At 40.7% G+C, this 20,645-nt stretch overlaps 1 protein-coding gene across 3 annotated transcripts; it reads right to left on the reverse strand.

The window, feature by feature from the left end:
• Positions 1-2,567: 2,567 nt before the first annotated feature.
• On the reverse strand, positions 2,568-19,394 carry ldlrap1a (low density lipoprotein receptor adaptor protein 1a). Of its 3 annotated transcripts, none has more exons than XM_039820098.1 (10): positions 19,184-19,386; positions 17,200-17,316; positions 14,121-14,263; positions 10,882-10,994; positions 10,109-10,223; positions 8,834-8,906; positions 8,135-8,230; positions 6,472-6,599; positions 5,493-5,527; positions 2,568-3,480 (listed from the first exon to the last, which is right to left on the reverse strand). In XM_039820098.1, the coding sequence occupies exons 3-10, from the start codon at positions 14,214-14,216 to the stop codon at positions 3,336-3,338; spliced, it is 801 nt and encodes a 266-aa protein (XP_039676032.1). In that variant the 5' UTR covers positions 14,217-14,263; positions 17,200-17,316; positions 19,184-19,386; the 3' UTR covers positions 2,568-3,335. The 3 variants fall into 3 exon arrangements, with proteins under 3 accessions (XP_039676032.1, XP_039676031.1, XP_039676033.1); XM_039820099.1 differs by lacking the exon at positions 17,200-17,316 and adding an exon at positions 5,213-5,244 and having other exon boundaries at positions 3,348-3,480; positions 19,184-19,394; XM_039820097.1 differs by lacking the exon at positions 17,200-17,316 and having other exon boundaries at positions 19,184-19,393.
• Between the last annotated feature and the right edge of the window lie 1,251 nt (positions 19,395-20,645).

Here is a 20,645-nt window from a genome sequence, read left to right on the forward strand (position 1 = left end):
CAGCCCTCCAGAGTCCTGTTCACATACAGTGAAGTGTGTGTGTGTGTAACGAGGATGCCAGACAGGCTGAAGACCCCTGCCATTATGTCCTCTCGCTGGTGGTTTATAGATCAGTGTGACACAAAGCATCCTGCAGTTTTTACCTCCTCGTGACAACGTTATTGACCGGATGGGCATATTGGACAGAATTAGACGTGTTATAACATCCTCGCCTGGCAATGGAGAATACAAATGACTGACTTGGTCAAGAGCTGAAGATGTGACCAGCATTAGATGCTGCTACAGACTCCAAATAGTGTGGGCTTCACAGGATTGGCTAGTACAGGACTGCCCCCTGCTGCTGGTAAAAACAAACTGCACCCTGATGTCTTAGGACCACATTGTCATTAGTCAGTACAAATACACTACAGTCATTTAATACGGAAAGGATCAAATCGACAAATATAAACATTTGTCAGAAGATGACAGAAGCAAAAACAAGAGCAAACTGAGATTACAGGCCTACACAGTAACCCTCAAACTGTGACTGCAGTGATCCAAACACATGCAGCACTCAGCAGGTGGCCTATCTTCAGAAATCATTTGGGAAGATCCTTTCAGTTAAAAAAAAATAAAAATAAAAGAGGCTCACTCCATGTCACTTTGATGCACTGTTTTCACGTTGACTCCGGATAACCTGAATTCTCACAAATCAAAGTAACCATTCCAACAACAGAGACATCGTATCTTTGAGCAACTTTGCATTGGCTTTCCTTGCTTTAAATGAATTATTTTTATTACTAGTTTACAAGGCTCTGAATGGTTAAGCAGCTGTATACTCAATGGACTGCCTCTCCCTCTTTATCTGCTGCCTTAGGTCATCAAAAACTACAGCATTAAATGTACAAGGAAAGGAGGATGGAGAGGCAGCCTTTGGAGCTTATTTTTTAACCTTGCTTTTATGCAAGTTATGTTTTCTTGCCATTGCTTATATTCTTTTGAAACACATGTTCTGCTATGTTTTGTTGTATTTTAAATAGTTTTCCTGGAACATTTGAATCCATTCTAATTTCTTTTGAATGTAATGTTATAGGTCCCATGGCATGAAAATATCACTTTGAGGTTTTTTTAACATTAATATGAGTTCCCCAGCCTGCCTATGGTCCCCCAGTGGCTAGAAATGGTGATAGGTGTAAACCGAGCCCTGGGTATCCTGCTCTGCCTTTGAGAAAATGAAAGCTCAGATGGGCCGATCTGGATTCTTCTCCTTATGAGGTCATAAGGAGCAAGGTTACCTCCCCTTTCTCTGCTTTGCCCGCCACCCACAGCTGCCCAGAGAATTTGGCCCACCCACGAGGAAATAGAGCTACAACCTTGGCCGCAAGCAGGTCAAGGCAATACCCCCACCCTCCACCTTGCCCCCCTCTCTCTCAATAGCATTTAAAGCTACAGACACAGAAATGGCACATACTAAGTAAAGCTCATTGTGGGACTGGCTCTAGTGGCTGTAATTCTGCACCAAGACTGAATTTCAGGAAAGATACTTCAGATACAGTATTAGGGGACCACTAAGGCCTATATAAAAGAGACTTCAGATACAGTATTAGGGGACCACTGAGGCCTATATAAAAGAGACTTCAGATACAGTATTAGGGGACCACTGAGGCCTATATAAAGAGACTTCAGATACAGTATTAGGGGACCACTGAGGCCTATATAAAAGAGACTTCAGATTCAGTATTAGGGGACCACTGAGGCCTATATAAAAGAGACTTCAGATACAGTATTAGGGGACCACTGAGGCCTATATAAAAGATACTTCAGATTCAGTATTAGGGGACCACTAAGGTCTATATAAAAGAGACTTCAGATTCAGTATTAGGGGACCACTAAGGCCTATATAAAAGAGACTTCAGATACAGTATTAGGGGACCACTGAGGCCTATATAAAAGAGACTTCAGATACAGTATTAGGGGACCACTGAGGCCTATATAAAAGAGACTTCAGATACAGTATTAGGGGACCACTAAGGCCTATATAAAAGAGACTTCAGATACAGTATTAGGGGACCACTAAGGCCTATATAAAAGAGACTTCAGATACAGTATTAGGGGACCACTAAGGTCTATATAAAAGAGACTTCAGATACAGTATTAGGGGACCACTGAGGCCTATATAAAAGAGACTTCAGATACAGTATTAGGGGACCACTGAGGCCGATATAAAAGAGACTTCAGATACAGTATTAGGGGACCACTGAGGCCTATATAAAAGAGACTTCAGATACAGTATTAGGGGACCACTAAGGTCTATATAAAAGCATCCAAAAAGCAGCATGTCATAGGACCTCTAAAGACTGGAGGTGCATCTTATGTATGTATGCATGTACGGTGCTATACTATTAGTTTATCATCTTTATTTGCAGATAGTTTACCAGTTAGTCATGAAATCGTAGATGTGCTTACACTTTAGTTAAAAGTTCCCTTTTTGACCTTGGCAATATGTTCCCCATCTAACATACAGCTGGTATGTGAATGTAATCACTGGATTGTTAATAAATTATATTTATGTACCAAAAAGGAGTCGATTTGTTTTTCTATGAATATATTTATTTTAATTCTGTATAATGCTGGTGGATTATAATGTACATGAAATGGCCACGATGGAATCCGATAACCATGAACCGCCTGTAACAAAGTGTCCACTGCTATAAAAGGTTCGTATAAATACAACTAGCTTGATTTTCACATTTTAGACATTCACTTTAACAGTCACTTTATGCTCCAGGGAGGTGGAAGACTAAATCCTCACAATTGACTACATCCATTGAAACTTAATGCAGTGTGGCCGATTGTCCTGCTGTTATTAAGGCCTGTTGATACAGTCTGTACATCAGTCTGAACTAAGTCCTACTCTTCATCCATAAAAAATAATTACAAATCTATAAATTATAACTAAACACATATACAAACCATTGTTTACAATGCTACTGAAATAGAACAATGTAAGCAAACAGGACAACAAATGCTGACATAAGATGAACTTGGTAAACAGGTTTGTACGAATGTTTGCGGTGTAATACTAGGACAGATGCAGTAACCGTAAACATGATATTATTGCTTTGGTGTGCAGGGGCAGCAGCCCGTTCCGTTTCCACAAAAACGGAAGAATTGTCCATGTGAAGAGTGCAACAATAAAGTGAGGAGGCCAAACGTCATCTCACAGCTCCACACTTATTCCCATACGGACTTAACTGCTGCCTCATCTTAAATGCACAGTGACGCCTCCATAGGAAGACATCAAGCCACCCATCCTCCCCTCAGTTGTCGTCTCTTTCTCTGCTGTGTTGTGGTGGTCAGAAGCCGAAGGTATCGTCCCCGAAAGGGCTGAGACCGTTGGAAGGGTTTCCATTGGTGGGGTCACAGTCGGGTTCAGTGAGCCAGTCTTGGGACGTCACCCCAATGTCCAGGACCTGGGGGTTAGTACGTGACACTGCCAGCCTGAGAAGACAGGAGAAGATGGATGAATGGATGATTTGAAGAAAAAAAAAAAAAAAAAAAAAAAAAAAAACAATGGCTGGTGTTATTCACCACGCTGTAGATTTTAGCAAACATTACTCACACTGGAGTGAATGGTGACCATTTTTCAGCCACAGACTGACTTTTGGAGCGCTAGTGAGAATTAAGGATTCAAGGATTGGGTCATGAAATGCAACGTAGCGTGCTTCTACAGTAGTGCTAAAAGGCTAAAATAGGTACAAACAAGAAATAAAAACATAAATATTCATGATAAAAAAAACCTTGTGTATGTGGCCGGATTGGCTCAGTGGGTAGAGCAGGCGCACATATATTTAGAGGTTTATGACTCGACTCAGAGGTCCAGGGTTAGACTCCGACCTGTGACGATTTCCTGCAGGTCTTCCCCCTCTCTCTCTCCCCCCACCCCCTTTTCTCACCTGTCCATTAAAAAAAAAAAAAGGCAGAAAAAAAGCCCCCAAAAATAATCTTAAAAAAAATAAAGAAATGTGTAAAATACATAAATGTACACGTCTCAAGTGTAAATTTGCAATGTTCAAGGCAGTTCAAGGGATTGGCTGAAGCCTTTGCTAGACAGCGTACAGAGGTCAGAGCTCATCATAGAAGTCTCTCGGTGTTGAACTTGTAGCTTTGGAGGAATTTGTCCAGAGCAGAGAAGCTGGAGTAAACTACTGAGGCTTATTAAGACAAACTACATTATTTTATCACAGGAGGGCTCGTAATGAACAGGCCTGGGAGTCTATTCATAATGATTATTTCTAATACAAACATTTTCCAGAGTAAAAGCATCACGGGAGGTGGGAAATTATCTTCTTAGTTTATTTGAAGTTCATTTAGCTAACTAGTAAAATGAATAGAAATAAAACTAAAAAAAAACTGGAGGTCTAACAAGCTGGTTAACGAGCTTTCCAGCTAACAGCGTAGGCCAGTATTGGTAACACAAGTACTTGACGTCCTCTTCTTTTTCCACTTCAGGCCTAATGTCACTCAGCCAGAATAGCCGTTTGCGCCTTAGCTCCTCTTTAAAGTTTGTGCTCGAGTAGGGATTTTAGTGCTGCCTCCACAGCAGCTTAGACCTCCCAGACACGTTTGTGTAACTAAAGCCTCCATTCTCTTCTAATTAAGAGCCCTCGGTTTGGCTGCAAACCGCCTTTTCCCCCCTCTCTGGGATAACAAGTGGGGTGGAGGTCAACAGGATTCCTTCAAGACATCCGGTTCACTCGATCCGTGGGATAAGTTGTTTAACCCACTGCTCCCACTTCCACACCAGCGACCACAAACAGAGTAATTGCTCAGCAAAGCCCTCGGTGTGTGTAGCGAAGTCCCATTACTCCCACTGATTCAGTCCAGTCAAGACAAACAATATACTATAAAGAGGGTTATCGGGAAGAAAGAAAAAAAAAAAAAAAAAAAAAAAAAGCCATTACTGGTTATATGAGATGGGAAAGGATGTCATTTTTCACTGACTGAAACTCCGTACTGTGAATCCGCTTTCTTTTCTGAACCCATTTGACAATTATTCCATCAGGGAGGAAATAAAAAAAAAAAGGACACAGGAAGAGATTGATTACATTACTGAGTATTGGGTTTGGCGGTGAATGAATGGAATGGCTTACAGTTAGGTTAGTACTGTAATTAGGCACTACGACACTACAGTAGGAGGCTTTTAACAGCCGACAGTGGTACTCAACTTTACCTGGACATGAACCATAGCTATCCAGAGCTCAGCTGGAGACACAAAACACACAATAGATTGAGTTTAGCTATCAAGTTATTTCTCATGTAAAAAGAAATTAATTCTGCAGTACACCAAAATCGTCAGTCAGTGGCGCTGTAAAGCCAAGCATTATGAGAGCGGACTACAGTATGCTGAAGGATTTGACAAGGCAGAGTTTGGGGGATGTATTATTTTAACAAGCAGCAGAGAGAATCAACTAGAATTAATTTCAATTAAACTATTTAGACAAATATCTCACCTGGAGAAGGCTTCATCCAAACCATCTTCGATTCCCTGGAAAGACGTAAAAGAAGATTAAGTTTAATATTCACCCAGTGAATATTATATAAATATGTGTGGTGATGCAGTTTTCATAGGACTACATTTTAGACACACCTATTTAAGACTTAATCTAAGACATCTCACGTTATTTTCAACCGTGTTTGAACTTTATGATTTGAGGTGTTCTTAAAAGGTCCCATGACATGGTGCTCTTTGGATGCTTTTATATAGACCTTAGTGGTCCCCTAATACTGTATCTGAAGTCTTATATAGACCTTAGTGGTCCCCTAATACTGTATCTGAAGTCTCTTTTATATAGACCTTAGTGGTCCCCTAATACTGTATCTGAAGTCTCTTTTATATAGACCTTAGTGGTCCCCTAATACTGTATCTGAAGTCTCTTTTATATAGACCTTAGTGGTCCCCTAATACTGTATCTGAAGTCTCTTTTATATAGACCTTAGTGGTCCCCTAATACTGTATCTGAAGTCTCTTTTATATAGCCTTAGTGGTCCCCTAATACTGTATCTGAAGTCTCTTTTATATAGACCTTAGTGGTCCCCTAATACTGTATCTGAAGTCTCTTATATAGGCCTTATTGGTCCCCTAATACTGTATCTGAAGTCTCTTTCCCCAAATTCAGCCTTGGTGTAGAATTACAGCCACTAGAGCCAGTCCCACAATGAGCTTTCCTTAGGATGTGCCATTTCTGTGTCTGTAGCTATTGAGGAGGAGAGGGAACGCATATTAATGTTAAAAAAACCTCAAAGTGAAATTTTCATGCTATGGGACCTTTAATACATTCAAAGACAAATCAACTTGAAACACAGAAAGACTTGCGATCTAAAATCTCAAAATAGAAAATGGAATGGAAGTTAAGAGAAGACTTAGGGGAGTTGCAACCGCCTCACTTGTCCATATGTGCAACATAGAGCCAGAGGAGGTGAGGCTCTTACCCAGGCAGAGTTGTTGTTGGTCTCAGAGGGCCTGCGGTTATCCAGCGGATCCTCCTCTCCATTCCCATTGGTCTCCACCACCACATTCCTGCTGTCCTCAAAGCCCAATAGGTTGTCTGTGGCAACATCTACTTGAGGTGAGAGAAGGACAAGCAGTTGGTTGTTTAAAAAAAAAAAATAAATAAATAAAAAATGGGGATCGACCGATACTGGTTTTTCAAGGTATATACCGATACCAATTATTAGTAGGTAATTAAACTGAAAACAGATATTTGGAACTGATATGCATATATACAGTACATTGTTAATGAACATTTTTAAGTCAAAATGAAGAGTTTGGAATGAAGCCAACGAAAAACTTTTAAATGCTTTAAGCAATTATTTAATAAATGAGAAACTTTCAACATAATACACAGTATTAGCGCACTTTCTAATTAAAACACGGATACAGATAATCTACAAACTGCCAGAAAATGGCCCGATAATCGGCCAGGGCCGATAATCTGTCTATCCCTAGTTAAAAGTATACACAGGTAATCTGTGTGTATTTTGAAGGGACTAAAAGTCTAGCCGTCCCGTTGGGTTGTAGGTCACTACATAACAGAAAACTGATTTTTTTATTATTTTTTTTACCAATAGTGGAGCAACAAATGTAAAGCGTGGCCTCAGGGTGACACCAGAAGACAGGCCCTAAACCGTATTAGAAAAAGGTTTATCCTCATCCTTTAAATTTTCTAAGTAAAAAGGTGGAATAAGATTTTTTTATTTATTTCTCTATTATCTTATTCTTTGTTTCGTTTTTTGTTTTGGATTTTTAGGCATTTTAGGCCTTTATTTTTATATGACAGATGGACACATGAAAGGGTAGAGAGAGTGGGGAATGACATGCAGCAAGCGCCCAAATGACATTTTATTTGATTAAAGTTGACTGTGGTGTGCTGCACTTTCCTTGAAGAACTAGACTTACAACCCGTTAAATGTAAAGGACCACGAAAATCAAGACTACATAACATGTATAACGCTACAGTCAAATATTCAGCTGTGATGAGGCTGTGTAAAGCTCCTTTTCTATGAAAACATGCAACCGGTTCAGACAAAGACGTAAAAGAGTCTTATTACATAAGTGGTGCAGGGGTGTATAAGATCCATTGAAAGTGGTTCGGAGCGAGCGCTCGAGTGGTCAACCAAGGGGACGAGAACTTTACCATTCATCAGAATCAAATCATTTACATCGTGTACAGAATATATGTCTTTTATATTGTTTATAATTGATTATCAGTGGGTTTTCTTGCCACATTTGCTCGTGGAATGTAGAAAAAGAAATAGACTCGATGCCAAAACAATCCCTCCAGATGGTGAAACCGGCGTGTCCTGTGTGGAGACCACAATTGGTTAACATGGGCGCTGAAAAGAAGTGGGCAGCGCTTCCCGGCTCAACTTGCTAGTCTCAGTTTCAAACTCTAAGAGCTTAACGGTCATTGCTCAGCTGCCCAAGAATGAAAGAAATGAAAAAAAAAAAAAAACACTATGTGGCTCCAATGATTTGTGTGAATCAGCCACTGTTGGTAATTGTTTTGGGCATTTTTAGGCCTTTATTGCCACAGGTCCGATGAAGACATGAAAGAGGAAAGACACTGTTTTGGTTTTTTTTCTTTTTTTTTACCTGTCCCTTTCAGGCTCCCCAGGCTGTTGGACCTTTCTGAATGGGAACTACTGCTGCCATCTCCAGCTGAACCGGACTTCACTCTTTTCCCTTTCTCTAGAATAGAGGAGAGACATTGCACAAGCAGGCCAAAACGGGTTTATTGCAGCAGATATAAACGTCCTTGGAGCATCAAGTCTGATTCAATACAAACACAAGCCGTCTCAGATGCTGAAAAAACTACTTCTAAATAGAGTGTGTGTGTTGTGTGTGTGTGTGTGTGTGTGTGTGTGTGTGTGTGTGTGTGTGTACACCAATAATAATTTAAAGTATGTAAGTACCATCAGGAAAATGTAAAAGTAATAAACGCAGAAAAATCCTCACATTTTAGAAACTGGAAACGATCTAAACTGTTGGGTGTTAATCAATCTTCAAAATCAGTGGACTTGTAGGCTATCTATTGTTGGGTAGTTTTAATTTATGATAAAACGACCTATAACTAGGTGTTTCATGTGCAAAAATCTTTGTAAAGTAACTGGTAACTAAAGCTATAACAGATGAATGTAGTGGAGTAAAAAGGACAATATTTCCCTCTGAAATGGAGCGGAGTAGAAGTAGAAAGTGGCATGAAAAGAAAAGACTCAAGTAAAGTACAAGTCCTTCAAATTTGTACTTAAGTACAGTACTTGTGTAAATGTACTTCACTGCTGTGGTGCTTACCTTCTTTGGCCACCTGCCAGAGTTCAAAAGCCACTGTGAAGGCCTGGGCTACGGTCAGAGCCACTGCCTGGGCCTGGAAAACAGAATGAAAATACACGTTGTTCCAGACCATGGCTGCATTACCAACCCCAAGTCTGAATAAACAGAACGATAGGCACGATCTTCAATAAGTCTCCCATTTCATGTCCGGATACATTTTTGGATCGCTCAAGGGAGACATACAGTATGATGTTGTGAACTGTGCTTTGACTGAAGAGCTGTTAGAGCAGAGGACATAAAGAGGTTACCGCCAGTCTCTATAACCACGATAAGAGAGAGGCAAGTACTAAGGAAGTAGGGTATTATCATGTTATTCTGGGAGAGAAAGGGATGAGTGTGGATGCAAGTAAGAGGAGAGGAAAAGTGCCCTTCTGGTTTTCAACACACAGGAGGAGCACAGGAAGATGACAGACGGTTTGGGGAGCGGGACTTCTAGAGTTTCCTCTTAACCCTCCTGTTGTCCTCGGGTCAAATTTGACCCATTTTCAAAAAAGTTTCTAGAATCAGAAATCTGGGTTTCTTTCAACCAAATTGTCAAAAAAATTTTACATGGATGGTTCCATAAAACACTCTTCACAAGTAAAATAAATGATAAATTTGGGTGTTTTATTAAATTTTTTAGCATTAGAAAAAAAAAAAAAAAAAAAAAAATAAATAAATAAAATAAAGAATTCGGAAAAAGTGACAAAAAAAACTGCTGACAAAAGTAACAAAAACAATTTCAATTTTAAATTTTGACACAGGAAAATAAAAAGCTGCATGGTTGACAGGAAGACAACACAAGGGTTTACGTATGGATGATGGGAAAGGAGTGCTATGGTGTCAGGGAGGCACGGCATGAAAAGCAGGAGAAATGATGTCTACTCACCTTGGAGAAAGAAGCAATTGGACGAGTAAAAAAAAAATTAAATAAATAAAAAGCACATGGGGACATGCTTGGCGTCTTAAGTTTATAAAGGATCAAGAGGTCACAAACTCAGGTAAGTGAATCTAAAGCTAGATTAGATAACACCCCCCCTCCCCCCCAGACCATAAAGAGAGGTTTACACCCTGTCAAACTACAGACAAAAATAAATAAATAATTAAATAAATAAATAAATAAATAGTACACTTAACTCTCAGTTAGAAATTCTAAATAAACTGATGCCGACCAAGTTTAAAAAAAAAAGATCACTGCATGGGAATTTAAAATGATACGAATTATGAATTAAAACACTGATACTGTAGTCAACTCACCACTTTCCTTTTGGAGCAGAGGTAAGCGTGGCACTCCAGGGTCCCATTGAGAGTGTTTTGAGCGATATAAGCAAACACTTTGTCATGCAGTTTGTCCACTGTGCAGTAGGATATTCTGCAGGCCAGAGGGGACAGGTTAGAGGGACAGCGGACCAACAAGTCGAGGAGAGTTCACAGGCTAAGCAACGTAATTGTTATTTATTTGAACAGGGACAGTGCACAAAAAAACAATAGATGTCTTGTGCCTTGTAGCACATTGCTAGTTTCCGCCCGTAGTCCCTGGGCAGGTAGATGGCGCAATAAAATACAGACAAAGTATGTAGAGTATACAATACAGATACATAAAGTCATAACAATCTACAGACATTGTCCCCCTAACCCACCCCATCTAGAGCTAGAACTAGACTCCACCCCCCATAAACACAGTAATTTAGCACATCAATTCACTGGTGGGAGCAAATCTGCTTTGTTAACAACCAATGCTTTGCTAAGAGTGAGAATGATAAATGCAAGTTAGTGCATGAAATTAGCTCTGGAGGAAGAGTATTCCACTGATTTAGAGCCACAAAAAGGAGAAGGAGGTCCTCCAGAATGCAGTTTAGCATTGTGGCTGATCTAGTTACCCGTGTTGTTTTTCCAGAGCAGAGTGTAACAAATCTTTTCAGAGGAGGAGCAGAAGCATTATGAATTACCACGTCAACTACAACGTGCCACATCAACTACACGCCGACGGCCTTATAAGGCCGTGAACTTGCATTTAGCCCTCCACATACCTGTATATGGAGACATTTTCCAGGAGTTTATCGGTCAAGCGGTCATACAGGACGATTCCCCGTGGGGAAACCTTAAGAGCAACCTTCTTAGGCTTCTTCCCAATGGCTTTAGCCTGTTACAGAAACAATTATCAAAAGAAGAGTTTGTTTAATAGAATGTTAGCGTGTTGAACTATGGGATGGGGCAAAGTACATACAGTGGCTTTTAAACCATTTGGATCCACAATTTACAAAAAGTACTCAAAGTGAAGTGGGAATTTAATAAATGTAACAGACATAATGACATCCCAAAGGGATATATTGTAACCTAGTTTATTAATAACCAAATTTAATAAACTAGCACACTGGCAACAACAAAGAAAAAAACACATCTTAGTAATTAGAGATGTTAAGTGTGTTCCTGTCCAGCTGTTTTAATGCACATCATTTCATATTTCCTGTGTCTGGAAACACAGGAAATGAAAAAAAAGAACAAAAACCATTGGCTGATGTGCATCAAAAAGCAACAAAAGTGCAATGGAAACCATAAATCGTACAGGTTACGTGAATGGTGTGCTCCACTGGAGAGACGAGAAATCGCGCCCCCCCCCCAAAAAATATATTTGTTACTTTTCAGGCATCGACCGAGTTGCCTCCTTTAGGATAAAGTATCGGAAAATGCTTCTTCATTCAGGAGTAAATCTCAACAGCGTCAGTGAGCCAATGCAGCATGCTTCTACCAAGATCTAATAATGCTGCTGATTGGCTGTCTAGCGTCACATGTCAGAGACACGCAGGAAAAACTCGACATTACACGCACAGAGACAGGGCTCACATAGTAGGAGCTGAAAAATAAAAAGATTTGTACCGCAATGTGTAATGTAGGGCTGTTGGAACGAATTCCGAAAGTCCAATATAATTTGAATAGTAAAAAAAAATAAAAAATAATCAATACTATTCGAATGCTGAAATAACTATTAACAACAATCCCATGCTTATAGTGGCATTGACAATGCATAAGCCCTAGTAGTGTAGTACATATTTATAACAACTGCATATGAGCATTAAATATTCAAATATTTATATAAAAAAAAAAAACAGTTACCCGATTTGTCAGAAATCTCTTTTCTGACAATTTGAAAACAAAAAATGTATATTATGCTTGGGTAAATTAAAGCCAAATTTAAAGCGCCCATATTATGCTCATTTTCAAGTTCATAACTGTATTTTAAGGTTGTACCAGAATAGGTTTACATGGTTTAATTTTCAAAAAACACCATATTTTGTTGTACTGCACAGCTCTCTCTCACTGCAGCAGATCCTCTTTTCACCTGGTTTCTGTTTTAGCTACAGAGTGAGAACTCTTTTCATCTTCTTCTGTACTACCTTTGATTGCACTCGCACATGCTCAGTAGCTCAGATGTAGAGCATGTCAGCTAGCTAACTCTAGAGACAGTAAAAGAAAGCCTGTTTCTCCAACTTTGGTCAGTTAAAAGACAGGATTAGTTGGAAGACTTCTAAATGAGGGAGCACATGTAAGTAGTTCTTTTGTAGATTATGGTGAACTTGTGTGTTGTAGCAGTGCTTTGCTATTGAGAACGACGTAGCATGCTAGCGTTAGCATGCTAATGCTAGCGCTACGAGCTAACGGTTGTGGTTAGCCAGCTCATTTCGGACTGTGACGTCACAGTCCGAGGCCGATTTTGAACAGCTCACTAGGAGACTGAAAGCAGGACACATTCAGAAACCGTATCTCACTCAAAACAGCATGGATGGATTTTTTTCAAAGTGTGTATGTGTGTGGAAGCACCAGAGACACAAAATAACACCCCAAATCCCAGAAAAAGTGATTTTTTCATAATATGGGCACTTTGAAAAAAAATCATTAAATAAATCAATCATCAGGAGACTCTGGACATAAAACTGAGAAAGGCGCTCGTATTCAAGTCTATGTTCTGCTTGTTGTGGTTTCTTTGGGGCTGGCTAAAATCTCTCTATGCAGGAAAACCCTGCCAAGTCACGGTATTGGTACCAGTACCAAAGAGTTTTGAACAATACCCAGCCATAATGTGGACTGTATGACATCCTGAATGACATGGTCATTGTTACTCTAGGGCCTCCTGCACACTGCCTGCGTGGCGTGAGCGTGGCGTTTCTGTTGCATATCAGTTGCGTGGCGGCAGCGTGGCGTTTTCTATGTCTTTGCACACCAGAAACATGTCTGATGCAGCGCTGCTGCTGCTAGCCATGTCTGGACACATGTAGGTTTCCCATAAATATATATATACTGATTTGATTACAGCAAAGACAACGTCAGCAGTATTGACGGCTAAATAATCTACAGAATATTTTGTTCTGTATTGACAGGTGCAATATTTGAAAATCGATAATTATTTATTATTATTTTTTTAAATTACATTTATATCTGCATTTAAAACAAAACCTAGAGACTTTCAAACATCAAAATGTCATTTATTAAATGCATTTGTGTCAAAATGACATATAGACATCTTTTCCTATTCCATTTGCCTGGAAACGCTTCCAACACGCTTGCGTGTCGCGTGAAAAATAGGCGTCGGCCCTATTTCTAGCGGTACAGATCCACTTCTGCGACACGACTGTCGCGACGTCATAAAACCATGGTTGATGCTCCACGCCCCTAACCAGCAGCTGATTGAACGAACGCGTGACGTGGGTGTGTCTACTCGAGAATTTCAACAGAGTGTCATGGCGGCTCGTTGAGAATACGATCTCGTATTTTACAAAAAAATAGTTCACCGAAATGTGTTTCTGAAAACATTTTAAGCGAGAAATAGGCCATGCAGTTGCTGAATATGTCTTCATTTCAGATCAAGAAAGGTCAGTTTGAAAGATTTTCGTCTACTGGATAGTCGCGTCGCGTTCAACGCGATTCATTTGCATACAGCTGGGCATCGGCGAGCTTTTTGACGCGCAGCACTTTTTTCAAATGTAGCGCCGCCTTCCCGGAATGCTTTGCAGGAGCGTTGAAGTCGCTTGACGTCACCCATAGGAATAGAGCGGGGCGCGACGCGACAGAAGCGTCGCACGGACAAGTGGATCTGCACCGTAGCAGGCACGCGTTTTTGGCGCGCCTGAGACGTGCGTGTCACGCAGGCAGCGTGCAAGCTCTAACCGGTTAACATGGGAGCCGAAATAATAATAATAATAATAATAATAAAAAAAATTAAAAAAAAAACAGACACGCCATGCAGCCTGTGTGAAAGAGGCCTAACTCTCACCGTGGCAACGATCCTCTTAACCGCAGCAGCGGACAGCTCCTCTCCCTTGGCCTGGTCCACTAGAGTCATGCCGAGGTGACGAAGGTTAAACGTCATCCCCTCTACGACGGTCTCCCGTGTGTCAGTCCAGTTCTCTGGGAGCTCTACGGAGAAACATTTTTTGTAGGGAAAAGTGGGTCAATCAATTGATCAACAGGAAAACTGTTTGCTAACCACGCTCTCGTTGGACCCATGCGTCGAGTAAAAAAAAATAAAATAAAAACCACAAATATTTGTTGGCTACAGTTTCAGAGATGCTACGACGTGCCTGCCTTCCCTTTCCACTTCAGGTTCCAAAAAATAAATAGCGTTGATCGTGAGAGCATTCAAAGAGCTTTGAGAAAAACACAAATTAGGAGGAAAATGTAAACAACCCGTGTTGAACTTAAAGTTCAGACATTTCATCTGCTCGCTCCCTGAAGTGGAAAGGCAAAACAGGGTATCTAGGTCAGAGGTACTGTAAATATTTCAACTCCAAAAACAACTTTTAGCGCTTGACAATATATAAAAAAGGCAAAGAGTTAGGAGCAAGTATACGTGGAATCTGACACACTGTGATAAGAGGGAAGTGGGAGTTTCCTTTTCTCAAAAGTACCATAATAAGATGTCCCTCGGAGAAGTGCATTAGGGGTTTCGACCTGTGTGTTCAAAAGTTAGCCCTCATATGTTCCCTGAAAAACAATGAGGAGTGTAAACCGGTGAAGGAGCAGCTGCTATCTCCATGTAGTTCCTTTCTTATCAGTATTTGTGTGTGGTGCCGGTTGGCCCTGACCCTCTGGCTGTGTTTACAGAGATGTCCTCAGAGAACGAAAAAGGAGGGGAGAGGGGTTAGGGAAGGTAAGAGCAGAAAAACATCCCCTCACCCCCCTCCCATTACCTAGAAATCTATCCTCCAAGCATTTACCTCCTCTGGGACAGACACGGACACACACACACACACACACACACACACTGACACACACACCTCAAAAAATGTCTGACTTCCAGCAGTCAACCTGCAGTTGAGACGGTTTTACAACTAGTTAAAAACCTCTCGTTAAATAGTAGTCCACTTCCTTGTTTTGGTACGGTTGGTGTTTACAATGCAATGTTCCCACTAATCAAACAAAATGGTACTTTGGGGGGGGGCGTCAAGTGTACTCTGACCCGGGCCCGGGTCCCTGATGTCAAATGCCCCTTACTGCATTATATTCCCTTATATCTTTTATTTTTGAAAATGTGGAAACCACCAAGTGTGGCCCTACAACGGGGTACGATTTTTTTTCACTGAAAATTAGGGTCTATGTTCCCACAGCCCTATGTTCCCACATTTCTAAGATTTCTCTTAGAATTAGGCCCTATGTTATCACAACCCTATGTTAGGGTTAAGGGTTAGTGTTAATGTGGGAACAGGGCTGTGGGAATTGTAGGCACGCTCCCAAAAAAAAAAAAAAAAAAAAAAAAAAAAATACAGTACCAGGCACTGCTCAGCCAGAGAATTAGGGAGGGCTTTGTGATCAAAAGGTCAGCAACTGGGACACCTGAGAGGAAACAGCTGTGTTCATGTTTGAACCGAGACCAAGTAAAACCATCTGACCCTGCTGTAAATACAAGTCAACCTCAACGTCTGTTAATGTTAGGAGAATGGAAAAAAATAAAAAAATAAATAAAAAGAGTTGCCTCGTCTTGGATAAGAGAGGAGGGGAAAAGGAAAGATCGAACACCCCAGTCCTCAGCTCCCTAGTCATCTATCAAGTCCAACACTAATGGAGGAATATCCATTTCATGTATCAAAGTGCAACAACAAAAACAAAAAAAAAAAGCCTTTGTTGAACACTGCGACAGCAAACGTGCGGATCCAAAAGGGTCCAACTGACAGGCAATTCACGCTCTGGCTGATTTGTGTGTCTCCACCAAACACTGAATCGCTGTGGAAACCACCAAGTATGGCCCTACAACTTAGGGCCCATCCAGGACTCTGAGCCACATAACCTTTTTATTTTATAAAAACAACTTCTGTCACCATTTAACTTCTTTTAAATCCAATGATCTACATCCACACACAGCTCCAAAAATCAGGTTTCAAGGAATCCAAATTCATCGGAGGTGAAGTGCGGGATTCTACGGATGGATGCAGGAAAAAAAAAAAAAAAAAAAAAAGAAAGTGATAACGTGTTTGTCTGGAAGTCTCTGCAGCTGCAAAAAGTTAAACAAACATTTCGGAGGCATTTAGCCTCAAGTTCACTTATCAGGCTGAAATGTAAGAGCTGAATTCAAAAGTAGACCAACTTCCACAACTGTTACAATGCAAAACAGACTCCATCCTACCAGGCCTGGAAGCCAGCCTTGCGGTCTCAGAGTCTGACTGGTGGCCTTAAAGCACATCTAATCAGAAAACAAGGTTGAGTCTGAATAATCTAGCCTATTGCGTCAGATACCACCTCCTGCATCTGAGACCAGGGAGAAATACAGTACATTAATCCCATGTATGGTTCTTATTGCCAGAAGGGTTTTGGTTCTAGACGTTATGGAGGAAAAGTTACATTCAACTGTTTTTTTTATAGCCATCAAAAAGACCACGTTGGCAGCAGAGCGTCTGACTGATAGTGGGAGAGTAACAGTGGAAACAGAAGGGGAAAAGCCTAATCCATAAGCAGAATCCTCGCCGAAGTAGAAGAGCTACGTGGAGAGCAAATGTCATGCTTAAGTGAAATAACGACTTCATAAATCAGATGGAAATATTGCCATTGTGGCAATGATTTGCCAAAAAGGGACCACGAGTGTGTGCTGGCATTATCACATGCTTCTATTTGAGAAGGTCCCAAGAGAAAAGGCTCTTTTGCTGCATACAAGCACCCTCTGGCTGGTCCCCGACACTGGCAGTGTGCCGGTGAGGTTCGTCTAGGGCGACCAAACCGGGGCAACGAGAGCAGAGAAGTGGATTAGGAGCGGGGGAGGCCTTTGCCATTTAAAAAAAAAAAAAAAATAAAAAAAAAAAAAAAAAAAAAGGCGTAGTCCCCATACGCTTCAATAGGTTTCTCCTCAATGCAAACTCACTCACAGTAGGCGGATGTGAAGTTGAACGTCTAAGCCAATAGAGCCCCATCAATGGCAATATCTGTGTGAAATGCTGGACCTCAGGTGCAACAGCCCTGTTGCTTTGCCGTCTGGTCAACCCCTGAAAAGATACAAAAATGTAGGTTGATCCCGACTTTGTCCCATAGGCTGGAGTAAGACTTGGAAGTCCGACATGGGTCAGCGGTGGTGAGGAATGTGTGCCCTGCACTCTATAGAAGACCTGGTAATCTATACTACAATTCTTCTTTAACAAGTGGGTCACTAGCTGCATTCACAGGAAGCTTTAATTTTAACCAATTATCAAAGTAAGAGCCCAACAAAAGTAACAATGCCTCTCCCAAAAAATAGCAACAAAACAAAAAAAAAAAAAACACCTGAGTCCGGATAAATTAGAAACATTTCACTGGATTTAAAAAAAACAGGCTGGTTTAAAACCTTTACAATAAATAAAAAAAGGAGTTTGGGTTTAACATTTAAATGCCAAGTTATTACAGGATTCTGTGTTAAAAAAAAAAAAAAAAGGGACAGTGCAAAGCGCTCCACGCGGGTTGTGCATGCAGGAACTGTGCTTTCCGATTGTTTACAGTCGGGCGTTCTAACAGGACATGTTTACAGTACATCGGTCATGTATTGCAAATATATTCCATGGAATTATCAATTTGTATTGATCTCATTTAGAGTGACAAAGGTTGGCCCATGTGACTGCAGGCACTGCTAGTAAAGTAAATACATTAACATCTGACCGTCATCCATTAACACAGAAATGTGCTAGCAAGATATATGTCTGCATGCAAGAGTGTATCTCAAACTCCCGAGGCCTTTTTCTATTTTTCCAGGTGAGCTAAGTTTACATATAGTAACGGAAGGATATTTATGTAATCCAGTGTATTTTCTAATGATCATATAGGCTTTGCGATAGGCTCTCTGACGGAATTTAAAATAGACCTGCTTGAACTCAAGCAAACAGGAACCTTGCACTGACTGACTCGCAGCATTCCTGGCTTGCCCTAATGGTTACAGGCAGGGGCGCTTTCAGCCTGTCTAAGCCACCCAGTCACTCCCCAGAACTTTACAGCCAGGATCAAGTGAGATTTATCTTACAAAGTGGCCCTTGAGTCCTACAATGGTCACCAGAGTGCTTTAAAGGGAGTTTCATGTTAATGTTGCAGTGTGGGGCAAGTCCCTGACCTACTGAAGGGCCCTTGAGCAAGACAAAAAAACAAAAACAAAAAAAAACTGTAAATCCTAGTATTACTGACCCTGACCTCTGCACTCTTTGGAAGGGGTTCTGGGAGGTTGGGATTAGCCACAAATCCAAAAGACTGCTGTAGTCAGTAAAAGAACAAGCAACACAAGGCACTGCTCCTAAAAACAGGTGATTAAAGTATACCGTTGAGGGTGAGATAACTTAAAAAAAAAATGTTTTTCAATAAACATCATGATTTGTCACAGCACCAGTTTATGTTGGTGTTGTGGTCTACTTCATTCTGCCTGGTTTCAAAATAACAATTATTTCCGGAACATTCCTGAAACAGGATAAACAACAATGTAAACCAAATCTCCATGGGATAAAGTACATATTTTGCACAAAACAGAAGAAAATACCAGAAAAAAAAGAAGAAAATAAATCGCTTATTTAAAAAGTAGCATTTTTAATCCCTTTGTCAAATAAAATGAGACGTAACGTTACTACCTACGCAAGTTAAAATATGTCAACATTAACGGTAACTTCAACGGTCCAACACCGGGGCAACGTAATACTATTTCGCAACGTTTCGGTTTTGAAACAAAACGCTAAACTTTGGTAAAGTCAGCTCACAAAAGTAACGTTAAATGTGCGTCATTTGGGTGTTTAAAGTAAAATGGGGACAGCGGTAAGCAAAAGTCAACTTTTGGCTAGGTGAAAATGTAAAGGTTAAAACCCTTGTGTCTACGCTTTTCTGTCAAGTTAACCAACTGCTTCTTACTTCTGTGTCTGCCGGCAGTCCAGGACTGTTTCGCCATACTTGGGCTCCGGATAATAGCTCTCCCAGCCGACTTGAGGGCATCCATGTCGGTGTTAAAATGCGGTGGTGATCGAGTCGATGAAGTTTGCTGGTGAGTCTCGCAGGAGAAATTCTGACCAGACTGCTGATGGGGAGGATGGACTTGTGGTGCCTTCCTGTGCTGTCAGAAATCCCGCTATTTATGAGGTCAGCGCACGTGAACAAGCAACAAGCCCACCAGAGAAGTTATGCTGCATTTGGGTTTAATGGGACATTAGAGAGCGTTCAGGTGATACGAAAAAAAATACATACTAAGTAAACACCACACATTCATTTTCATTATGTTATTTCCTAATTCGTGTGGATTTTTTTTTTTATTTCATACTGTATATGAGCACAGCTTGAGCATACGTTTCCTCTATTGTAACCTATTTTGTTGACAATTATTTCAGAATGTTGTTATTTCATTACATGGCATAATAAAGAAAAACATGCATTTTCTGACTTTAATATGTATTGATGTATGTTTCTATGTTCTCTCTTTAAGTCTAAGCAGTCTAGTACTCTTTTGGTCTAAGTAGATGACATGAATAGAGCTTGTACAGCGTTATCTTCCTGAACCTGAGCAGCTGAAAAATGTACCTAACATTTATGTCAACTCATTATGACACAGACGCATAGGCCTAAATAGAACCTGTATGACAAAACAGCTCTGTAACTTGAGGATTTCTATGAAAAAAAGGCCTATTTGGTTGTTTTGTCTTCCTAACAATTGAATGCGTTAAACATAGCGTTTAACATAGACCATAAACCTGCTCCCGACCGGGTTAGTTTCACGGACTCATATGACTGAGGTAAAGTTACCTCTCTTTCTGAAACGGGCTGGAGTAACCCCTCTCTCTCAGGTTTGATTAACCTCCCTTTCTGAAACAGAAAAATCTGAGTTTCCCTCATCTCGGGGTTGACAAACTCAGAGTTTTCACTAAACCTGCTGTCTGAAACGAGCCCCAGGTCTGGGAGGTGACAAGATAAACTAAATGCTTGAAACGTGTATAAGTTGTTGGCTACGTTGAAATACATGCAACTTCTGAATTGAGAAATCTGGCAATTAAAGGTGCCCTGCCACACGTATTTCATTAGTTTGTGGTAATGTCTGAAGTTCTACCATGGACTCTGTAACATTTTTTTGTGGAAAAAAAAATGCCTTGGTTACCTTGTTTCAAGCCATTCTAGCGTGGTATAGAAAGCCTGCAGGAAGACTCAGCTCGATTTGTGCCAGTTCTCATTAATATTCAACGAGCTAAGCTGCTTGACTCTGATTGGCTAACAGCTAGCCAATGAGAGCCTGGCTATCAGCATCCTTTACCCAGCGCAACTGGGCGAGCTCATTAATAGTAATGAGCTCAGGCAACATGATGTCAGACTGACCAGCTTTTGTAATTGG

The sequence above is a fragment of the Perca fluviatilis genome, chromosome 13 (genome assembly GCF_010015445.1).
Source record: "Perca fluviatilis chromosome 13, GENO_Pfluv_1.0, whole genome shotgun sequence".
Taxonomy (NCBI): domain Eukaryota; kingdom Metazoa; phylum Chordata; class Actinopteri; order Perciformes; family Percidae; genus Perca; species Perca fluviatilis.

Bases quoted from the DNA above. Each gene is read 5' to 3' on its own strand.
- ldlrap1a (XM_039820097.1), bottom strand. From the start codon at position 19,268: ATGGATGCCCTCAAGTCGGCTGGGAGAGCTATTATCCGGAGCCCAAGT. The intron at 14,264-19,183 runs GTAAGAAGCAGT...GTTTCTCCGTAG, and splicing joins GACTGCCGGCAGACACAGAA to AGCTCCCAGAGAACTGGACT. The intron at 3,481-5,492 runs GTGAGATATTTG...CTGTCTTCTCAG, and splicing joins TTGGATGAAGCCTTCTCCAG to GCTGGCAGTGTCACGTACTA.